This window comes from Uloborus diversus, chromosome 2 (assembly GCF_026930045.1).
Source record: "Uloborus diversus isolate 005 chromosome 2, Udiv.v.3.1, whole genome shotgun sequence".
Classification (NCBI taxonomy): Eukaryota; Metazoa; Arthropoda; class Arachnida; order Araneae; family Uloboridae; genus Uloborus; species Uloborus diversus.
Window position 1 is genome coordinate 10432580 of NC_072732.1, and position 24130 is coordinate 10456709.

The window sequence follows — 24130 nt, forward strand, 5'->3', positions numbered from 1 at the left end:
TTTTATCCCCTTTTGTTATTATAAGTTATCATTTCAGAAGCTAATTTGTATCCCCCCCCCCCCGTTGCAAAAAGGAAGGGGAAATAAGTTTTAAAAGTGCGTATCAGTGTGTCTTTTTGTGGCATCGTAGCTTCTAAACAGATGAACCGATTTTGATTGTTCATTTTTCGTTCAAAAGGCGACTTGATCGAAAGTGTTCTTATCTTGGCCTCGTTTTTGTAGAACTTAAATTACCGGAGATATTAATTGAAATCCGACTTAACGTTTTGTACAATTATGGTAGTAAAAATTTACCTGTACGTTAAAAATGTTGGCCGTAATTGAAAGAACGAAGTTTTCTGCGTTTGATATTAATTTGAAACTTCCAACTTATATACAGTAGGAGCTATAATCTTGTTAAGTAAATTTTAAATGCAATTCTAAGCCTTTATACGCGTGGTTACTAGCGACTTCATAGTCAGAAAACAAGGAGAAAAAGCTTAATGATTTAAAATTTTTACCTGCTGTCAGTTCATATTTGTTAACAAATGTGTAATTTGACCCGCGAAATTCATTTTAATATGAGGGCGGCTCTCTGGGACAATTTTTTTTTTTTTTTAATTTTTAATATAGTTTTTGTTATTGAGAGATTTGGGGTTTCTGTTATTCTTCATTTTTGTTTTTCTCGGCATCCTTCAAAAAAGTGAGATTAAATTCTCTAGTTACTGTTTGTAAAGGTGTTCTCGGCTCTGCATTTCGTCGGGCGGAGTAAGTTCGGTGGAATGGGTCAGCGCTGCATTTATGCTGAAATAAAATGCGAAAAATTATTCCTAGCCTGTCTAGTAGCAGCTTTACACTCTTGCTCCTGTATCCTACATCTACCGAGTAAGCTAGAAATAATTTTTCACATTCCATCTAAGCATTAATGCAGCGCTGGCCCATTCCTTCCAACTCTCCTTTAATTTTAACGGAGATTTCTTTAAAGAGTAAATCATAGTCTTGATTATATTTTTGCCGCAGTTGACATTTTTTGAAGAAACTGCCATTATTCTGACGGGAATATCTTCTGTAACAAATTTTACATTTGGATAGTTGAATTAAGTAAAAAAAAAATTGCGATCCGTATCCGTGGATCTTGACACTAATGATCCGGATCCGCATCCGTATCCGCGGATCTACATTTTAACGATCCGGCACATCACTACCCTACACACACACACACTGCTCCAACACATACACACACACACACACACACATACTCTTACAGACACACATATATTCCTACACACACATGCAACCTCCTGCATACCCACATACACTCTCCTACGCGCACACATATATGCCTACACACAAACACACTTTTACACGTGCGCGCTCGCACGCACCCACGCCACCACCCAGGAGGAAGGACATGCTCGCGGAGGTTTGTTGTGATGGATGCTGTTAAAGAGAATTGTGTAAAGCCGAGAGGGTCAAGTATGAAAAAAGTCGATCCTGGGGACAGGAGCCATTCGTCGAGACAAGAAACTCAACAAGTTTAGGGTCCTAATCACAACGCGTGATTGCGAAAAGCATAATTTTAATTCATTACGTCAAAAATTCAAAAAATTTTTGAGCAATCACGATTGCTTATTGTTCTCATTTGATTGTTTTGATGTCCTATCATTTTATTTTCCCACCGCCACCCTCCGCACCATCACCGTCGACCGGGTCCTCACGATGCTGCTCCTATAGCGAAAGCCGTCTCAGGTTGCATCCATGTCCTACACACACGCGCATACATACGCAGCTACACACACACACGCACGCACACACACATACACCTACACACATACATACAGACACCTACACACACACACACAAACATACACACAACTACCCACACCTTCATGCCTGCACACAGACACAAACACACATGCCTACACAAACATACACATACCCCCCCCCCACACACATTCATACACACAACTACCCACACACTTATGCCTGCACACAGACACAAACACATTTGCCTACACACACATACACATGCCCCCACACACAACACACATACCCCCACACACACACTCGTGATTGCGAAAAACATAATTTGAATTCAAGATGTCAAAATTCAAAAATTTTATTTTACTTCTTCCTTTTTACTTGCGCAGAAAATGACTCCCCTGGACATGTTCAAGATGTCCGAAGACTTTTTCACCTCTCTGGGGCTGATCGAGATGACTCCCGAGTTCTGGAGGCGGTCCATCATCGAGAAGCCAACGGACCGGGAAATGGTGTGCCACGCCTCCGCCTGGGACTTCTACGACCAGAAAGACTTCAGGTGAGACCTCCAGTTGGCTATACCGGCTCAAATCAGCTAATTATAGACCACCGGTGGGGTCTGTCATTGGCAAGATGTATCAATTAAAGTTACTAGAGGAATATATATATACGCACTAAGAAAAAAAAAGTTGTGAAACTTTATCCGACTAAAATGCATTAAGAACGATGATTTTTACTAACTTTATTAAATGCTTAAAAGAAAAGTCTAAATAAATTTCTTTCAGAAACAATTGCGCTTTTAGCGTTAGTATTAACAACCTAACTCCTTTTTACCTTTAATAAAACCTTTAATAAAGCAACTGTTCACCAAACAGTTCAAACTTTTATAAATACGAATCGTGTAAAAAATATATATATACACAATTGCTGCCTCAAAGGGAAGAAAGAAAAGTAATTTTAAATAAAATAATAACACAGTTATGGATTATATTATGTGGTAAATGCTAGAAGTAAGAAGGTATACTTTACTCTTGGGAGTAGAATATTGACTTTTTAAAACTTTACGTTACTATTTTAACTGAGGTATAACTTTTTCAACCTAGAGTAGCTTACATGAAATACACCTCCAGCTCAGTCAATTCCAGCCGAGGACTGCAGTTTCGTGCTTATTAAGCACTCATCAGCCCGGCATAGGAAGTGAATGAGCTGGAGATGGAAAAACCTCTTATGGAAGCCAAGAGTGCCAAACAAACTTGTAGCTAATACGGAATTAGCGCTGATCAGACGATTGACCGAAGCATTGGTTCGGTTCAATTCGAATATTGAAGGCAAGGCAGGTATATTCAGTAATCAGTTTTGCCTTCAATATTCGAGTTGAACCGAACCAATGCTTCGGTCAATCGTCTGATCAGTGCTAATTCTGTATTAGCTAAAGTTTGTTTGGCACTCTTGGCTACCTCAAGAGGTTTTCCACCTCGAGCGCAGTCACTCCCATGCCGGGCTGACGAGTGCTTAATAAGCACGAAACTGCAGTCCTCGGCTGGAATTGACTGAGCTGGCGGTGTATTTCATGTATTTCTGCCTTAGCCCTATCTATAGGGTGGTAACTTACTGAATTAGAGTAGCTTAGTTTAACCACATCATGTTTTCTGCAGGATTAAGATGTGCACGAGAGTGAACATGGAAGATCTGATCACCATCCACCACGAAATGGGACACATCGAATACTTCCAACAGTACGCCAAGCAGCCCGTGGTATTCCGAGACGGAGCGAACCCAGGTAAGAGACCCTATCCACAAATGGCGTATCTCTACATAGTATAAAATGAAGTCCCCAAACAGCGTCTGTGTGTTTGAACTCGCAAAACTCGAGAACTTCCTGGCCCGGTTTCGGTGAAATTTTCACAGTTTGTTCCTTTAAGTCCTGTAAAGGTATGCAGATCAGTTCGAAAAAAATTCGACGAATAGTTCTTTTTTTATTCCAATTTAGACCCAATTTTCTCATAAGTTCCAGATGATCGGACGAAAAAATTCGAACATCCTGGATCCTCTATTAGTCCGGATTGATGAGGTTCTAATGTTCCATGGACACTTTACACGACACCTTTCGCTTCTTCCTGTAGCACCCTCAGATGCCGCGACACTCAACTTGGGAACCCCTGTTCTATACTGTACGACGAGAATTTTTTCACAAGGAAAAAAAAAGTGTTCACAAGAGTGTCTTTTTTCGCAAAATGGTCACAGAAAATAAAAACCTGGATCGACCCTTGATTAAATCTCTACAAAGTATAAAATGAATCTCCAAAAAGCGTCGCAGACCAGTTCGAAAAAAATTTAATGAATAGTTCTTTTTTTATTCCAATTCAGGCCCAATTTTCTCATAAGTTCCAGATGATCGGACGAAAAAATTCGAACATCCTGGATCCTCTATTAGTCCGGATTGATGAGGTTCTAATGTTCCATGGACACTTTACACGACACCTTTCGCTTCTTCCTGTAGCACCCTCAGATGCCGCGACACTCAACTTGGGAACCCCTGTTCTATACTGTACGACGAGAATTTTTTCACAAGGAAAAAAAAAGTGTTCACAAGAGTGTCTTTTTTCGCAAAATGGTCACAGAAAATAAAAACCTGGATCGACCCTTGATTAAATCTCTACAAAGTATAAAATGAATCTCCAAAAAGCGTCGCAGACCAGTTCGAAAAAAATTTAATGAATAGTTCTTTTTTTATTCCAATTCAGGCCCAATTTTCTCATAAGTTCCAGATGATCGGACGAAAAAATTCGAACATCCTGGATCCTCTATTAGTCCGGATTGATGAGGTTCTAATGTTCCATGGACACTTTACACGACACCTTTCGCTTCTTCCTGTAGCACCCTCAGATGCCGCGACACTCAACTTGGGAACCCCTGTTCTATACTGTACGACGAGAATTTTTTCACAAGGAAAAAAAAAGTGTTCACAAGAGTGTCTTTTTTCGCAAAATGGTCACAGAAAATAAAAACCTGGATCGACCCTTGATTAAATCTCTACATAGTATAAAATGAATCTCCAAAAAGCGTCTGTGTGTTTGAAGTCGCAAAACTCGAGAACTACCTGGCCGATTTCGATGAAATTTTCACAATTTGTTCCTTTAAGTCCTGAAAAGGTTTGCAGACCAGTTCGAAAAAAATTTTAATGAATAGTTCTTTTTTTATTCCAATTCAGGCCCAATTTTCTCATAGATTCCTGATTATGGGGGTGAAAAATTACTTGCGTATATTAATATTATATATCGTTGGAAAGAGTAGAATTTTCCGCGGTTTACGCAATTTGTTTCAATGATCTAACTTAATTACGACGGGAGTTATTTTCGTTTTTAGCTCGAATTTGTTTAGGCTTAGCGGAAATTTAGGCACTTCTTTCTTCATTAAATCTATCAAAAAGTGAAGGGATTGTCCCAGTTTTCTTTTTAACACTACTGGAAAGAGCTGCTTTTTTTTACTCCAGATTTTACTCGACCTAAGGTCGAAAGTTCAACCCTCTATCTCCATTAGAAAAAAAGTTTCAAGCGAATTAAATGAAGTTCAAAAATCTGTTCTCTATACAAGATTTTAACCATTTTATTTCCGTTTCCACGGTAACGCTTTTTGAATCCACTGTTTATTTCCATCTTTCTCATTTTCAATTCTGAAACTTATTTTACTTTGTGTTTCCTTGGTTACGCTTTTTAAACTCCTCTTTCTCATTTAAATTTCTTAAAAGTATTTTAATATCTGTCATTATTGTTTGGAGGGGAAATTTTGCATGATTGGTTTTTTTTCTCTTATTTAAGCCTGATTGTTGAATATACGTCACTTGACGCAATTTTTATTTTCAAAGTAGACCGGGCAAAGCAGCTAGTGGTATAATATTTCGATTTTATTGGATGTTACTTCGGAATTCAGGGCTGCTGCTCCCTAACGGCAAATGCCATGAAAATATCATACCAGAAGAACCAGTGGCGCATACAAGGGAGGGATCCAGGGGGTCCGGACCCCTCCCAAAGGTCATAGTCAAAGTCTCAGTTCTAATAAGTGAAAAAAAAAATCCTCATGATAAAAGATTTTTAAAAATATTGTGCACTTTTCCTGTAACGAATTGCCTATAACAAGCAGAATGGTGATTATAAATTGAATACACTAAAAAAACATGTTTTTAGTTTTGTAATTACAGATTACATCAAATGAGATTCTATGAACTTCTATAATCATATGGTGCTTCTGCAACGATGAATTCGATTTCTTGAATCCATTTTTTAATTATGAGAAAAGTTAATGCGTATATTATTTTGCCTTCTGGTAATTTATTTAAGTATATTTCATTCAATAATGCTAATTATTTGTTCAAAATTTTATTTTTTTACTGTATTTCGTTCTCGAGAATAAAAAAAATCGAGTCAATATGTCTGACGGCGTATTGGGGTTATGATATGAGAATGAGGCTTTCGATCTTGGACCCTCCCCTTGCAAAATTCCTGTGTGCGCCACTGAGTAGAACTAAAACTACATATTGTCCTCCTTTTTGGCGATTTTTTAAGAAATGGAAGTGTGGTAGAAGAATTTCAGTCTCAAATTTGTTGCTTATTACTTCTTTCAGGATTTCATGAGGCAGTTGGGGATGTTCTGGCTTTATCAGTCGCAACTCCAAATCACTTGAAGAAAATCGGCCTTCTGAAAGAAGTGTTCGAAGACCACGGTAAGTGATTAAGGGGTCGTAGTACCTTTCAAACTTTTTTTTTTTTAATTTAAGTAAATTTTCTATTTCTTTGAAACCATAACAAGCATACTTATTTCTTAATCAATAATTTATTCTCAAAATTTAAAAATATTGCCTACTTTTTTTAAAAATTCAAAAAATTGAGGAAAATTTCAATTTTTTGAAATTCCTAAGGTTTTTTTTTATTTTTGCACTAATTAAATTTTTTTTTTTTTTTTTGCTAAACGATCACTATAATCATCTCTAAAAATCTGTGCATTCATTTGCTTATGAGTTTATTAGAAAATTTTCTGTGATTAATTATGTAAAAAATCTAAGTTTTTTAAATTAAAAAGTTTTAAAAAATTTAAAGGGTTAATTTTTTTAAATTTTTTAATTTAAAAAACTTTGATTTTTTACATAATTGATCACAGAAAATTTTCTAATAAACTCATAAGCAAGGTTTAAATTAAAGGTTTTTAAAGAATTAACATGCATTAACCATTAGAGTAATTTATAAAATGCTTATCCAATGCACAGTTTTGTCAAATATGTTATCCCAATTGCAAAAAGTATTACTTTAAAGCGGTATCTTTAATAGAAAAAAAATCCTTAGGGATTCTAACGACATGAAAACACAAAAAAAGCATCATCGAGAAAAAGCAATTTGAAGTTTTTCTTTTGCATAAGAACACATAGCGAGCATGGCCTAAAACCACTCATAACTTTTTAAATATTTGAACTAAAGCATTGAAACTTTTCCCCTGTGTTCAGAATAGTTTTTAGTTTTGAAATGAGCAATAAATTTTTTTTTTTTGATCGTTTCATCATTTTTGAGGTACTGTAACCCCTTAAAACCTTCGACTTGACTATTTGCTTTTGATTTTACATGGAACACTTGCAGACTATGTATCGTCCTCAGGTGCACACCTGCAGGCTATTTATTGGTTTCTGTTCTTACAAATGTTGAACTCAATGCCACCAACTCATTTGTAGCGATGAAGATAGTTTATCCTTGGAACTAACGTAAAAATACAAACGAATTAAAGAATACGCATTACACAAATCGAAGTCTAAAATTCTGAACATTATCAATTATTTAGGAATAGTTTTGAGTTTAATGTTAAAATAATGGAATCTTTTGATATGTTACAGAACTCAGTCAACTGCAAATAATTTTACTTGAAATCAATTGCCATCGCTAATTCAAGCTTCCCACGAAGGCATTCTGCCAAAAGGCGTTGAATAGTTCTTTGAAAATTCTTCATTCAATGAGTTAACACAGCTTTTACAATACTATATTAAAATACACGTGTAGAAGCGATTTTTTTTTTTGAGCAATCACGATTGCTTATTGCTTTCATTTGACTGTTTTCATGTGCTATCATTTTATTTTCCCGCCAGCACCCTCTGCAGCATCACCGTCGACCGGCTCCTCACGATGCTGCTCCTATAGCGAAAGCCGTCTCCAGGTTGCGTCAACATCCTACACACACAAACACATACACACGCGCATACATACACACCTACACACACACACAACTACCCACATATTCATGCATGCACACAGACACATATGCCTACACACACATACACATTCCCCACCACACACAAACACTCATGCACACAACTACCCACGCACTCATACCTACACACAGACACAAACACACACGCCTACACACACATACACATACCTCCTACACACATGCCTACATACACACACACACACTCGTGATTGCTAAAAACATAATTTGAATTCAAAATAATTTCAGAATTCAAATTTATATATATATATATATATATATATATATATATATATATATATATATATATATATATATATATATATATATATATATATTTCTTTTTTAAATAGTGAAATGAAATTTTCACACTTCAAATCAGTAAGTGTGATGGAATAAGTATGGATTGAATTTTTTTTCTTTGCAAAGTATGTAATTATTTCCAAAGTTTTCCTATAAACTGAACTCCTGCCAATGAATTTAGCTCATGGTCATCTCATGCTTTATAATACTGCTTTATATTGTGTATATGAGACGAAAAGTTGTACGTTCACACACCTTCTTATTTTGTTTTCTCCATTCAAAACTCACATTGGCTAAATTTTGATGCAATATTTCATGCAATCATGCATGACAGTCAGTTTGAAAACTCAAAATTTTCAACAATCTGGATGTTTACATGAAATACACCGACAGCTCAGTCATTTCCAGCCGAGGACAGCAGTTTCGTGCTAATTAGCACTCATCAGCCCGGCATAGGAACCGGCGGTGTATTTCATATATTTCTGCTTTAGCCCTGGCTAATGGGAGGTAATTTACTGAATATACCATGCCTTGCCTTCAATCTTCGAGTTGAACCGAACCATTGCTTCGGTCACTCGTCTGATCAGTGCTAATTTTGTACTAGCTACCAGTTTGTTTGGCACTCTTGGCTTCCTTAAGAGGTTTTACACCTCCAGCTCCGTCACTTCCTATACCGGGCTGATGAGTGCTAATAAGCACGAAACTGCAGTCCTCGACTGGAAATGATTGAGCTGGCGGTGTATTTCGTGTAGCTACCAGTTTGTTTGGCACTCTTGGCTTCCTTAAGAGGTTTTCCTTCTCCAGCTCAGTCACTTTCCTATGCCGGGCTGATGAGTGCTAATAAGCACGAAACTGCAGTCCTCTGCTGGAATGACCGAGATGGCGGTGTATTTCATGTAATTCTGCCTTAGCCCTGGCAGAGCGGTAACTTTCTGAATCTGGATGTTTGATTGCACTGAAAAACATCCACAACGTTTTATTCCGGTAACATTTTGAAGTAACTTCAAGGGCCGCGGTAGCCCGATCGGTAGAGTGTCGAATTCGGGGCCGGAGGGTCCTGAGCTTGAACCTCGATGGTCGAAGATCCACTGTCGTCATTAAAGGGGACTGGGCGACGTTAAATATGCTCGCGGTCTCAATGTCCTCCAAGTGAAACGATACCTCTGGGGGTGCTAGCACCAGGTAACTATTAGCTCCTGGTCTAGTTCTAAATTCTCATTAACTGTTCGATCCGGTGATGGTGCTGCCATCTATCGGTATAAAAAATACTGGAGGCAAGGCACTTAGTATGCAGTCCTCGACATAAATACAGTTGTAGTCAGTTGTGACTCGGAATCGAAATCGAATGAACTTCACTTATGTATTGTGTTCTAAGCTCTGCTCAAATGAGCGAATATTTGTCTGCTGACAGTGACCATGTTTTTCCAGAGGCGGAAATCAACAACTTGCTGAGCATGGCTCTGGACAAAATTGCATTCGTTCCATTCGGATATCTAATCGACGTTTGGAGGTGGAAAGTCTTCAGTGGCGAAATCTCGGAGGAGGAACTCAACTCAAAGTGGTGGGACCTCAGGTAATTTGCATATCCAGAACATAATACTCGATTTCTACTCGAGACCTGTCAGCGTTAAGTACAGGGTGTTTCAAAATGAATAGCGCGGTTTTGACATGTTATAATATTGACTTACAGCCACAAGTGATATATCAAATGAAAGAGAAACCCAAACAGTTTTTTACATAATAGCCTACAAGTGTTCAATGTGAGCACCACTCGGCACACGTCAAGACGATATGCGAGTTCTTCCCAAACTTTGATGAGTGTCTCATTAGTCATTGCTGCAACAGCTGTTTCAATCCTGTTCCTTAATTCGGGAAGGTCGGCTGGCACATACACACGGTCCTTGATAAACTCCCAAAGATAGAAATCACACGGCGTTAGGTCGGGTGACCGTGGAGGCCATGGGAAACAAGCCCTGTCATTAGGCCCCTTACGGCCACCTGGTGGATCACAACCGAACTTAATCCGGAACGCACGTTGCACAGTAACAACAGATTCCGTCTTTGCAAACTGTAAAACACAAAACGCTTTCTGTTCTTTAGTCGCCATCTTTGCTACAAGCGCTTTCTAGCAGATTGCAGCTGAAACATTCCACGCGCATGCGCACTGATGCCAACAAACAAAACTGAGTTTCTCTTTCATTTGCTATATCACTTGTGGCTGCAAGTTTGGTGTAATTAATATTATAACATGTTAAAACCCCGCTATTCATTTTGAAACACTCTGTATAATGAATGCAGCATTAGCGTTACCTGGTCAATGTATTCCGAGTATCGTAATCGCTGAATTAAGAGGTAATTACCGATCATTACTACTATAACTGTTTTATTGAGCAAAACAATTTTCTCCTCAGAACATTCTAACCGGATCAGATTACCTTGAATTGAATTAAGAACATATTTTCTGTAGAAGATAAACCATGGCAAGATTTTTTGTTTCAAAAGTGGTTCCTTTTTGAATCATTGTTGCCGCTGGCAACAGTTCTTATTGAAGGTTTTGAAAATACTTCAGAACAATAGTTACAAATATTCTTATCACGAAGTTTATTGAAAAAGAAAATGTTTAGGCCCTAGATAGTTTTGCTTTATAATACCGTAGGCGCCGCTTAATATGATCACTTTGGGACAAATACAATTTGATAACAATAACCGACTGATAACAATAACCGAAAAGAATCCAGGACACACAAAATAATGATTTTTTTTCCAATTAAGGTGCATTTATTTTGGCAATCTCAAATTAAAATCACAATGACTCAACTGAATGCAGTTTTAAATTATAAATTATTTAATTAACAGAATGGAAATATCTGAATTATAAAAAGTAAAAGCTAAATTATGCAATTTTTAATCACATAGTAATAGGTGAAGTAAAATATGAACGTTTTCCCCGACATTCGTAAACCAGATTCAAAGCACATTTAGCTTTTCTATCTTTTCCAGCATGGTTTTGCTTGTTGTTTAAATTTTAATTTAACTTTGTTTCAATCTCGACACAATTCTTTAACGGCTTACAAAGTAATGGCAACAATGGAGTTCCTACATCAATGCCTGCAACATGTCCAGCGACTGAATTTTTTTAGGTGTAAAAGAAAGTTTTCTTAGGGGTAGTCTGTGGTCACTGGGGGCGAACTTTCTGTAGCTTCATTCCTAGAAAAATTTTGAACTGCTATTGAAAACCACAAAATGCTACACAGAAAGTTAGTCTCGTCAGGGTTTACCTATGTATTTCTGTTAATTGATGAACAAAAACGGAGAAAAAATTGAAAGTTTGTGAAAAAAGTGATAACAATAAACGAAAACGCTAATTACAATATCCGATTTTTTAACGTGTGCTAACGTACAAGTGTTCCGGGACTTCTTGATTCTGATAACATTAAGCGAATGATAACATTAACCGTGATCACATTAAGCGGCGACTACTGTACAATGAATTACACAGGGCAAGAAGTTAAAGTTTAGCGACCGAAGCTCTAAACACTGCCAGCGTTGTAGGCCGTGGATCATCCATGACGCTTCTGGCAGAATTTTTGCCTGAAGCCTGTCTAAGGCTTAAAGAAAACACTGTGCATAGAATCTATAGTTGGGGCAAACCTAACCTGGCAGCACTGTGAAGGCTACGTAGATCATAATCACAAGTGCATTACAACGCTGCCAGGTTAAGTTTGCCCCATATAAATGATTCATGAGCTCTATCCTCGTTACAATAAGGTACAAATCACAGATTCAACGGTATTACTTCTGATTGGGTCATTTTCTTCGCTCCTGAGAGTGCATCTGATTTGCTTATCCTCCTAAGTGTTGCGAAGACATCTGATAGGGCGGTTCATAATCATTGAGATTAAAGAGGGCAAGTCGATAGGGATGCACTCTCAAGAGCAAAAGAGAGTAGCCAACCAGAAGAGGTACCATCCAATCTCAGATCGGTACCCTATCCAATGAGGATTAAGATCATGCACCATTAAAAAAAAGAGCTGATGTGTGCATCATATGACTTCCTTTTACTCCAATTTAATGTCATTTCCCCGTTATTGGCGGTTTTATTGTGATTCAATTGTTTACTCTCTAAATATCGCCAAATTAAAACCAAATTTTTTAAAAAATCGCCAAATTTGTCGCCAAGTGGGCGAAAAATTTGGATACCAAAAGATTGGCGATACATCGCAAGTGTCCGACAAATTATAACACCACTTGAGTTTACATCGAAATTAACAATGATTTCCATACAAAAAGCGGCAAAACACCCCCTTAAGAACATCCGAATGCAACCAAAAGAGAAGGTGCTCAACTAGGCCCCACTAGGAGTCTACGTACCAAATTTCAATTTTTTAGGACATACCGTTTTTGATTTATGCGAGATACATACACACATACATACGTGCATACGGACGTCACGAGAAAATTCGTGGTAATTAACTCGGGGGTCGTCAAAATGGATATTTCGGGGGTCTGTAGATTCCTAGGCATATATCCACGTGTGGTCGTGTCAAAAAAAAAAAAAAAAAACTGAACAGTCATTGGGGGGATGAGAAAAATAGAAATTAAGGTCGATTTTTGAGTGAAAATTGTTTCGCGAATACAATACTTCCTTTTTCGTAAAAGGAAGTAAATATGCTGACATTTGGTTTGAATACATTGGTTTTCTAAAGAATCTTGGAGCAAGTCAGTTGAAACACTATTAGACCACAGCTTACAATTCTAGAATATAATATGCTGTTTAATTAGTTCGTGCACAAATTGTGAAAACTTTACTCAAATTCGATTATTTTGCCTTTATTTACAATCTTCATTTCCTTTTAATTATTTTGGGGAAACAGCGATGTGCATCAATTCACTCGTATTTGTTTCAGGCTGAAGTACCAGGGACTGTGCCCTCCGGTCAGAAGGACAGACGAGGACCTGGACGCCGCTTCCAAGTACCACGTGGCTGCAGATGTCCCCTACATAAGGTAGGTGACCTTCACGCTTAGAGAAATACTGCATTTTTTAACTTTCGCTTATGAAACACCGCTGCATTTGCAAAAAAAACCACTGTAAGTTGAATATATAATATATTTAATACTAGCAAAAATACCCGGCGTTGCCTGGGTCAGTAATAATTGTGAGAAACAATAGCTACTTTCATTCGTTTTTCGTTATGACTGAAAGAACTCGAAGCACACTGCTTTGACGTGATTAAAAATCGAGCTTCTTCCTTACCCATAAAAGTAAAATAGCAACAAAGCACAAAGCAAAAGTACAAAGAACGAACGAGCATTTGAAGAGTTTCCAAAATATGAGCTAACAAAAACAAAGATCACTAAAAAAACCGTGCGCTTTATTTATTTAATTAAATAATACACACACACACACACACAAAGCTCTCTACTATGTTTCCCTAAGTGTGCAAAACGCAGTTTCCAAACATTTAAATGAATTTCAATTCATGTTTGCTTCCGGGAAAGCCTTAATTAAAAAACTTTCAAGATTATTACTATTAATATTGCTGTTGTAAGGCAACGAATTTTTGCAACTATAGGTTTTATATTTAATCATTAAATGGGGAAATAACATGAAATTTACTGTTTTCCGTCGTAACTTTTTAAAACTGTTTTTTAGAAATAAATAACAGCCTATGTTTCTTCCCGAAGATGTAGCTATCTATGGTGAAAAAATGGTTAAAATCGTTTCAGTAGTTTTGAAGTTTACACCAAACATACTTATATGCAGAAGTAGCCATTTATGTATATAGATATCTAATTAACTGGACTGTCATTGGAGTTGGCGGAACAACCCATTTTCCCTCGCCTGTCTTACTGGTTGGGTATTTATGTGGATTACGTTTATTTAACGCAATGCTGAAGTGAAGCTTTTGAAATTTATATCGGAGAAATCATCTGACGTTGAACGCAGGACACCGAGTTTCTAATGCATAAGTAAGACAGGTTACATTATGTAAAGATATTGATTGTTATGTTGCTCTTTCAAACTATATTTCAGTTTTTACGAGGAAAGATATTAATATTTACAGAAAAACCCCTCCTAACGGACACCTCTCAAAGACGGACACCGCTCTTATGCGGACAATTTTTAATTCCCCAGTTCCAATGCAAATAACATTATTAAACCTCTATCCTGCGGACACCTCTCTATTGCGGACAAAAAAAATTGTAACCTTAGTGTCTGTATTACAGGGATTTTACTGTATTATACGTAACAATTGAATTTGCACATGCTTTTGTACACAAGACAAAATCTCAACGAAGGTAAAAGCATGGGATTAATTGCTGAAAGCCTACGGTTGTGTCGGATTCGGATAGTACACTGTGGGAATCAGAATGTACCCTTTGATCCTTGTATAGTTTATTGCAAATTTTATAGAAGTAGTCCCGATACAGGAACAAAAGTTTTCGAGTCAAGAGATTGTACAGAATTATTTGTTGCTGTCCCATTCTGGGTTTTTAGTTAATTTTGTAAATTATCGATTCAGTCTTGAGATGTTTTTTGGCTTTGAAATAATTTTTAGTTGAATTAATATTAAATCACTAGTGGTACCCGCACGTCTTTGCCCGTAGTAGGAAATTAAAAGGTCATTTAGTTCGCTTGTATATTTACACATAATGGATGACGAATTTCTTGCCAATTTGCTATGTTCATTTTCTCGCCCATAATATGGTAGTTTATCCGTGCACATTATGGTAATTTTCTCGTCTATGCGATGATAATTTGCTCTGTAAAATGTTCTTATAGTTGGAATAAAAAACAAAACAAAATAGAATTTTTGAAAAATCGCTCATTTCCATGTTACAAACTAATTTCATGCCAAAATTCATGAAAATCGGCCGAACGGTCTGGGAGCTATGCGCGTCACAGACATCCAAACATCCAGACAGAGATCCAGATATTCAGTTTTACTATTAGAGAGAGAGAGAGTAACTAGTGATACCCGCACGGCTTTGCCCGTAATAGAAAAATCAAAAGGTCTTTTGGTTCGCCTGTATATTTACAAATAATGTATGGTGAATTTTCTTGCCAGTCGGCTTGCCCCATCCTACGGTTCCACGTATACCACCCATCTTACGGTTCCACGTTATGATAATTTCGTATCTCGCCCATTGGCTTGTGCCCATGTTACGGTTCCACGTTATGATAATTTCGTAATTTATTCGTCCGTCTTATATTTTTGTTCTTAAAATTGAAATAGAAAAAGAACCACATCGAATTTTCGAAAAATCGCTTCGAGGTGCACACCCCCATGCTACATACTAACTTTGTGCCAAATTTCATGAAAATCAGCAGAACGGTGTAGGCGCTATGCGCGTCACAGCCATCCAGACATCCTCCGGACAGAGAGACTTTCAGCTTTATTATTAGTAAAGAAGATAAATATAGAGGCAATATTAGTCCATATTCAGAGCAAGTGAACATGACAAATAACCGACATTGAAGGAGACTCTTCAAAACAAAAAACGTTGCAACAGGCCAGTTTTGTAGGGCAAGAAAATGTGTTCATATTTTACAACACTTGATCCGCGTCTAATGTTCTGTAATGATTCGCAGGTACTTCGTGAGTTACGTGATCCAGTTCCAGTTCCACAAGGCCCTGTGCGATGCCGCGGGTCACGAGGGACCACTGCACAAATGTGACATCTACCAGAACAAGGAAGCGGGGACCCTGCTGAGGTAAGAATCTTGTGGATTTCCCTCTTCCAGAAGCAGATATCCGCGTACCAGAGTTGGGCAAATTTCAATTGCATGAACAATTAAAGATTAACAGTTGATTAATTGATAAACGTTACCACAACAACTAACAATTGATCAATTGTAATTGTGGAAAATTACAATTAACAATTAATTAATTCAGGGGTGATTGTGACTCCATGAAAAAATACCTGAACTTTTTTTTCCCAAGAAGAAAATGTGTTTTGATGGGCATATATATACACATTACGTGTATGTACTCATCATATTATGTATATAAATAATTTAGATACATAATTATTTGTTGGGGCTAAAACTCGAAGTTTTAATTGGACTTAATACGTCCATGTGCATGATGGGAGTTAAATTCTTTTAATATTTCTCATTTCTTAAAATTTTTCAAAGAATGTTTTATTTTCCTCCTATGTATCTGAATCCTTAACCATTAATTACATTCACTTACACTAAAGCCTAATACACCAGCATTTTTTAATGATTCCCGGTTTCTTTTATGAGTATTTGTAGAAGAATGTTGCATTGCAATAATGCCTTCACACCATCATTAGCATATGTAAAGGGCTTGCTGCAAGAAACACAAAACCAAAATCCAGCCCTATCAATTTTTTTACACTATATTTCCATCTTTTCATTGTAGGAATCCACTCTGTTTAACCATTCCCAATTAAACTTGTTCTTCTTTCCTGCATCGATGGAGCCAATATCTTCAAATTTATCCAGATACCTGATTTTTTAAATGAGAACATGCAAAGCTCAAATGAATAAATTTATCAAACAAAAAAAGTGGCGAAATGAAGAGATAACTGGAGTAAAATTTAACTAAACAAACCAATTTATATTTACGAGAAGCATATTAATAACGATAAAGTATAATTAGAATTAGTTCAATGACAACAGAACACGATCATAAACCAGAATATAAAATAAAGAAAATATTTGCATACGATCAATTCCTCCAACTGCCATAAAGAACAAAGACAGGAGTCGAAGCTCTTATCCCTTTTCTCTTCCTACCTTCCCCCAGTTTACAAAACATGACCGTAGCTTACGTTTTATATTTATACCAAATGTCTTCAATTTGGATTTTTTCGTTTCATCAAACATCGCCCTGAACTTTACAAGTCGTGGGTTTTTCTGAAAGTATAAAAGTTCCGGTATTTTCGAAGTTGAAGATACCGGAATTCAAGATGAAAATACCGGAAATCCGGTTAAATACCGGAACACAATCACCCCTGTTAATTGTTAATTGTAGTTTACTACAGTTAACAATTAATCAATTGTTAATTGTAGTTTGCTACAATTAACAATTGTCAATTGTTCTGTGAATTTTAATTAAAACTAACTCTTTAAAAAAATACTGGTTTTGTATAATATACTGTGCAGGCGACAGGTCTATTTGGGACGTGGACTGATACCATATTATTATCTATTTTAATACACATGTTAGCAAGTAATAAAAGATAAATGCTCAACGGTAAGTTTATTAAGAGCAATAAATTATTTATTGCAGCATATGACTTTTCCCCAAAAATCTTATGGCTCCAGCGAAATTTCCCCAGAAAAGGTATATTTCAATTAAAAATTCAAAAACATTTTTTTCCTATTTTTTTTTACTAATAAAAATCTAAATAACATCTGAGAGAAATTTCAGAAATGTACCTTATAATTATGTACATGATAATTTTTTTTTTTTTAACAGAGCGGTCTCTGAGACCTTACGTCCCCTGTTATGTCCTTCTTTCTCACCTCACCTGTTATGGGTTAAACTAAAACAATGATTTACACAAACTTAAAACACTTAATTAAAACATAAACATTTACGTGTGGAAAAAGCTTGCCTAGACGAGACTAGTTCACGCGGCGAGCAAGAAATCTCAGCACTGAACGAAAATACGAAATTGAATAATACTTTTGACTCTGTAGCCTGCGCTGTGCCTATTGATACATAAAGTTAATTGTTAGTTTTAATTGTTTAATGAAACAATTTAAAAAATTAATTGCAATTATTTTAATTGTGAGAAACGATTAACGTACATTAATCCAACTAAATTAATTGCAAAGTGTAATTAATTGTTTAATTGCAATTAATGTAATTGCAATTGATTTAATTGCAATTACGTTTTTAATCAATTAACAAGGCAATTGAAAAAATAATTGATTAATGCCCAACACTGCCGCGTACCCGCAGACCCCGCAGTGCAGGGGCCCACGTCCTTAACACATTGACTGCTAGGGACGAGATAACTCGTCCTCCAGAATTTTGCTGTATGCGCTAGGGACGAGATAACTCGTCCTCCAGCCAACACGTTGCTTTCATCGGGTTCCATTGGCTTTCCTAGCTGTTCTGCTGTGCATAGACGAACATTTAGACAAGGTTCAAAGGCAGAACACAAGATCGCGTCTTTACTGCGTTTGCTGTGAAAACATTTTCTGATGCAAGCAGGCGTGCGCGTGATCAAACGAGATAGCGCGCGAGTTTTTTGTGCTGTTGTGTGTGGAGTAAATAAAAACGTAAAATGAGCAAACGTAAGTACATGTCTTACATACGTAAGTACATGTAAGAAAATGCGTCGTCTGCCTTTCTCTGAACATTCGAAAAGAATTGCGCTATCAATGCAAAGCATGTGCGTCCAAACCTACCTTATGTGTTGTCCCTCGCTTTGAAAAATATCAGTGTGGAAAATTTCTAGAAAAAAATGTATAGAATGTGTTTGGTATGCTGTATTATTCATGTTAAAGTCCAATAATAAAACTGTTTTCCTTCAAATTGTTTCAAATAATTAGCTTAGCGCAGGGAGTCCATTTATAGGCTGTCGACGACGCAGTCAATGTGTTAAGAGAGCCCAATGACCCGAGAAATTGCCAACAAATATTGCAAGAAACTAGTACTAAGACTTACAGGGTTCGTACTCAATTTCAGAAACAAAATGAAGGAGTTTTGGAGGAGTTTTGAAGGAGTGAAATGAGATGTTGAAGGAGTACTAATGGGCTGTCCTTAAATGACGTCACACCTTTTTTTCAACATGTTTGACCCCCTTCACCTTTGTCACAAAAAATCACACTCTATCTTACTCCTCCTCTTGTCACATGTCATATTTTTTATAAACATATTGTTACAATAGCTGTGTGATGTCGCTTTTTGTCACCCTCTCTCTTCCTTTTGTCAATTTCATGAACCTGTCTCCCCCTCAAGGCATGACATCATTAATATCATAACTGTGGTTTTCTATACAATTGTCTTTTAACACAATCACTTAATACAGTACATGTATTTTTAAATATTTAAATAATAATTAGACAAACTGACTTTTGCCGCTGAGAGTGGGGAGGAGGGAAAAGCAATAATCATTTAACTTGAAAAAATAGCCAAGCACCATTTGAGCATGGTTTACTTCATTTATGAAATGTCTTAGTCATCTAATAATATTTTCACCTTCAACTTTTATAATTTCTACTAGCTGCGTGCCCGGCGTTGCACGGGCTACCTAAAAAATGTAAGAGCAGTCCAGTTGATGCTTTTGTAGTACACTGACACTAGTTTCTAACGCGTTAAGGAATAAATAAATGCGCGTAAAGCAAGGTTTGCAAAACACCAGTAAAACATATTTTTGCCAAAACACCTCATCAACGTTAATAATCGTTATCAATGATACAAGTTATGAGTACATTTTCAGTCAGCACAAAAGGGGAAAATATATGCATTATCAACTATAATCTTTACTCACGTTAAACTGAATTACATCTGATAGACTATATCGGAAATATTTATGCACAATAACAATCCGCTTTTTACATAAAATAGTCTACTACCCGGCGTTGCCCGGGTGTTTATTAATGCAACATACCACTCAGATAAATATTTGGATGGATTCTATCCACATGGTCGTACAAGAATTACATCAATCCGTTTTCCAGGTACAAACCCTCAAAGAACTCAAATAACTTGTAAATCACTCATTTACTTTACGACGTGCACGGTCCTCCTCGAAAATGAAAGTTATGTCATGTGACGCGTATTTAACAATCAGGCTTGAACAAAAAAAAAAAAAAAAACAGCAAAATTTTGCTGCAGATTACGGCAAAATAATCGAAAAGTAAACAACTTAAACACCCTGATTACAGGAAAAGCCTTAAAACAAAAGCCTAATTTTATTTCTTTATATTCGAGAAAAAAAAAATGGCAACAGATCTTTCATCTCAATGATTTTCTTCACCGCTATACATTTTAATAAAAGCGTTGTTGCGGAAAGTTGAGATGAAGCACTGAATAATAATTTGAATGGAGGAAAGCCTTCGAAAAATAGGGATTTGATTTTGAAATCTAAGAGTCATAATTAATAGTTTTTAATTGATATCTCCGCTAATTATTATCGGAGGCTTATGTTAAATAGCCAAACATGAAGACGGGAAGATGACGAATCCATCGATACCTGGTTCGATGGTCAGTTCACTGTCGTTCGGGAGAAGAAGCTTGGACATAGATAGATAGATAGATACTCAGATTTTATATGTATAAGATGATCAATTTGTAAATCACATCTTTGTGAGGAAAAACATATGCGAAATTATTGCATTAGAATCGTCCTTGTGACGAAGATAAGTTGTCGATCGAAATATTTTAAGTTACTGTCACAGAGGAAGCTATGTAGTCTTGAACTAAGAAAGAAGGAGTTTTGAAGGAGTTCAAACCAAAATGAAGGAGTTTGAAGGGCCCTTCAAAAATATTTCCTAAATGAAGGAGTATTGGAGGAGTTTTGAAGGAGCGTACGAACCCTGGACTTATTAACGTTGCAAATATTCACTACTTGCCTCTGGGAAGGGGCCCTACAGATTTTGTAAGCAGGACCTAAAATTTGTACATCAGGGCTTAAGCAGATTCTTAATTTTCTTACGCTAATTAATGATGCATATTTAGAGTATACCACTAGTGGAGCCAGAAATATCCCCTGAAGGGGTCGTCATACAGTCCTTTTGTGTATGTTGGAGCCGCTATATAGATAGGCCGACGCATGAGCTTAAGTTTAGCCATTTTGGATCGGATTTTTCAGTGTTGCGGAGCTAGGGTTACCACAATAAAGTTTTGTGTTTCGCCAAATTTGCCGTAAATAATATTTTATTTAATAAACAATGCACGTGCAGCTAATATTTGCTTGCAGTGAACAATCACCAACGCGATAACTCGCCAGAAAAGACAACCACTCAAACACGCGCTCCGATCCAAAATGGCTGATCTTAAGCTGATGCGCCGGCTCGTATATATAGGGGCCTTACCCTGAAGGGGTCGTCATACAGTCCTTTTGTGTATGTTAGAGTCGCTATATAGACAGGCCGTCGCATCAGCTTAAGTTTAGCCATTTTGGATCGGATTTTTCAGGGTTGCACTCGTGGGGTAAATACAGCAAAGTTTAGGATTTCGCCAAATTTGCCGAAATTAATATTTTGTTTAATGACAATTCACGTGCCGCTTAATAAATGCTCACTGAACAATAACCGAGCGCGATAACTCGCCAGAAAGACAACCACTCAAACACGCGCTCCGATCCAAAATGGCTAATCTTAAGCTGATGCGTCGGCTCGTATATATACTCTCTGACCACGGATTGTATGGAAAGACAACATCCGTTTTACAGACGGAAATTGACGAATCTATTATTTTTTAGCGATGTCAGCTTTTGCAGACGCAGAGTCTCATTCAAATGAGCGGAATACTGGCATCAAATTTTTACTTTTTTCCCTCATTCAGATAGATTCGTTTTATATGAACATTTGAAAATTCCATACAATCCGTGGTTGGACAGTAGGGGCCTTAGTGTATGTATCTCAAAAATGTTGCGTAAATTATTCAGGGGAGGTTGAAAATGTGGTTTTATTATCAGTTCGTCATACTACAACAGATGCTCGATATTTCTACTAGCTGAAGACACCGACGGAGCACTCGTGGCCGAACACGCTTGATCGCACTCAGTTTCTCTGATTGCGGAAATCTAATGAGATTCACTGCGAATATCCGTTATGTTATAACGTTACGAACTGTATTCATCTAACAGGGGGGAGGAGGCGGGGTCTTGGTGCAGACTGCACCATTGAAACTTTTAGGGGGAGAGTGTTTTGTGGGGTATTTTTCTCATTGGGGGGGGGGGGTCTTCGCAATATTTAGGGGATGCTCTAGGAGTTAGGGGGTGGGCACCTCTGCATCTAATGCGCAATTTGTTCAACATTTGTTTCGAGGCAACCGCACATTTTGTCAAACGAACATGATAACACCCGTTTTTTTTTGATGAATGCAAGTTTAGAACGTTTCCGTTCCGCCTACGAATGGGAAACATGTTCCTTGCTCAAGTATTGCAGCAGTAAACCGACAGACGGCATAGTAATTAGACACGTATAGTGCTATTTATCTTGTGTCGTTTTCGTTTCTAATCGTGATTTCTGGAGCAGATGGTTTGGATCACTCATCAGGAAAGGAGAGATACCCTTTTCATTTAAAATGAAGTTTTTAGTAAGATTTAGGGCGGTGTTAATAATGTTTTAAGACGAAACGGCTAACCAGACCAAGAAGCTCTGAGCATTTCTTTTTCTTTCTTTCTTCTTTTTTTTTGAGCAATCACGATTGCTTATTGTTCTTTCTCACTTGACTGTTTTTGGCGTTCTATCATTTTATTTTCCCGCTAGCACCCTCTGCACCATCACCATCGACCGGGTCACGATGCTGCTCCTCTAGCGAAAGCCGTCTCCGGGTTGCATCCATGTTCTACACACACGCGCATACATACACAACTACACACGCACACACGCGCACACACACACATACATACACCTACACACATACGCAAACACATACACAAACACACACACTCAAACACATACATACACCTACACACATACGCAAACACATACACAAACACATACACATACATACACGCATACATACAGACACCTACACACAACTACCCTCACACTCATCACACTCATGCCTACACACAACTACCCACACAGTCATCACTCATGCCTGCACAACACAGACACAAACACATATGCCTACACACACACATACACATTCCCCACCACATACAAACACTGATACACACAACTACCCACACACTCATACCTGCACACAGACACAAACACACATGCCTACACACACATACACGTACCCCCTACACACAAACACACATACCCCCCAACACACATAAACACACACGCCTACATACACACACACACTCGTGATTGCGAAAAACATAATTTGAATCCAAGAGGTCAAAATTCAAATTTTTTTTTTCAATTCTAGCTCCATGCTGAGCCTGGGCAATTCCGTCCACTGGAAGGCGGCGATGTCGGTCATCACGGAGGGCAAGACGGACAAGATGGACGCAGGACCCATGCTCGAGTACTTCCGGCCGCTCATGGAGTGGCTCGAGGAGCAGAACGAGGGCGAGACCATAGGGTGGACCAGCGAGGACCCCATGATGTGCCCCTGAAACACGACTTTCATTTGTGTCCCATCTCTACACGTCCAAAATAAAGCGACTATTTATTGCCACTGACATTTTTTATTTCGATAAGGAGGAGGAATGTAAAAGTTTCTTTTAGGAGTGGAAAGATAGTTATGAATAAAGTATTCCCTTCTTGTATGCTATGGTGCACATAAAACTTTTTTTTTTTTTTGGTGGAGGGGGGGGCGGTACCTCTTTTCGTTTCATTTCAATAGCTCAAACATCGTTTGCGGTTTTTCAGACGCTAAAACAATTCGCGCAAGGAAAAAATAGGCGTTGTCATATAAAAAATTCGAGATTTGTGCAATGTGGGCATAACCTTACGCACTATTAACCCCTTCAGACCTGGTGTCCGGTATACCGGACACACACTTTAAACAGCTGCTAATCATTTAATAATTGATTTTTTTTTTTTTTTTTTTTTTGTAGTTGACTCTTTACATTGTACTTAGTATAATCTGTGAAATCATTTTTCGTTTTGGGATTGACAACACTGACATATAAGGATTGAGAGAGGGAGAGTGGCTCATTTTTCCAACCATGGATTTTCATCGGAAAAGCGAGGTTTTTTTTCTGATATCTTTAAAAATATATAA

The 24130-nt window shown here is 37.4% G+C and overlaps 1 protein-coding gene across 2 annotated transcripts in view; it reads left to right on the forward strand.

The window, feature by feature from the left end:
- LOC129216861 (angiotensin-converting enzyme-like) overlaps positions 1–23581 on the forward strand; it is a 77654-nt gene extending 54073 nt beyond the window's left edge. For both annotated transcript variants that reach the window (XM_054851076.1, XM_054851075.1), the window contains exons 8-14: positions 2130–2299; positions 3396–3520; positions 6362–6460; positions 9715–9859; positions 13194–13292; positions 15883–16005; positions 23330–23581. In XM_054851076.1, coding sequence (XP_054707051.1) covers positions 2130–2299; positions 3396–3520; positions 6362–6460; positions 9715–9859; positions 13194–13292; positions 15883–16005; positions 23330–23519 — 951 coding nt within the window. In that variant the 3' untranslated portion in view covers positions 23520–23581. The remainder of the gene's footprint in view (positions 1–2129; positions 2300–3395; positions 3521–6361; positions 6461–9714; positions 9860–13193; positions 13293–15882; positions 16006–23329) is intronic.
- The last annotated feature ends 549 nt before the right edge of the window (positions 23582–24130 follow it).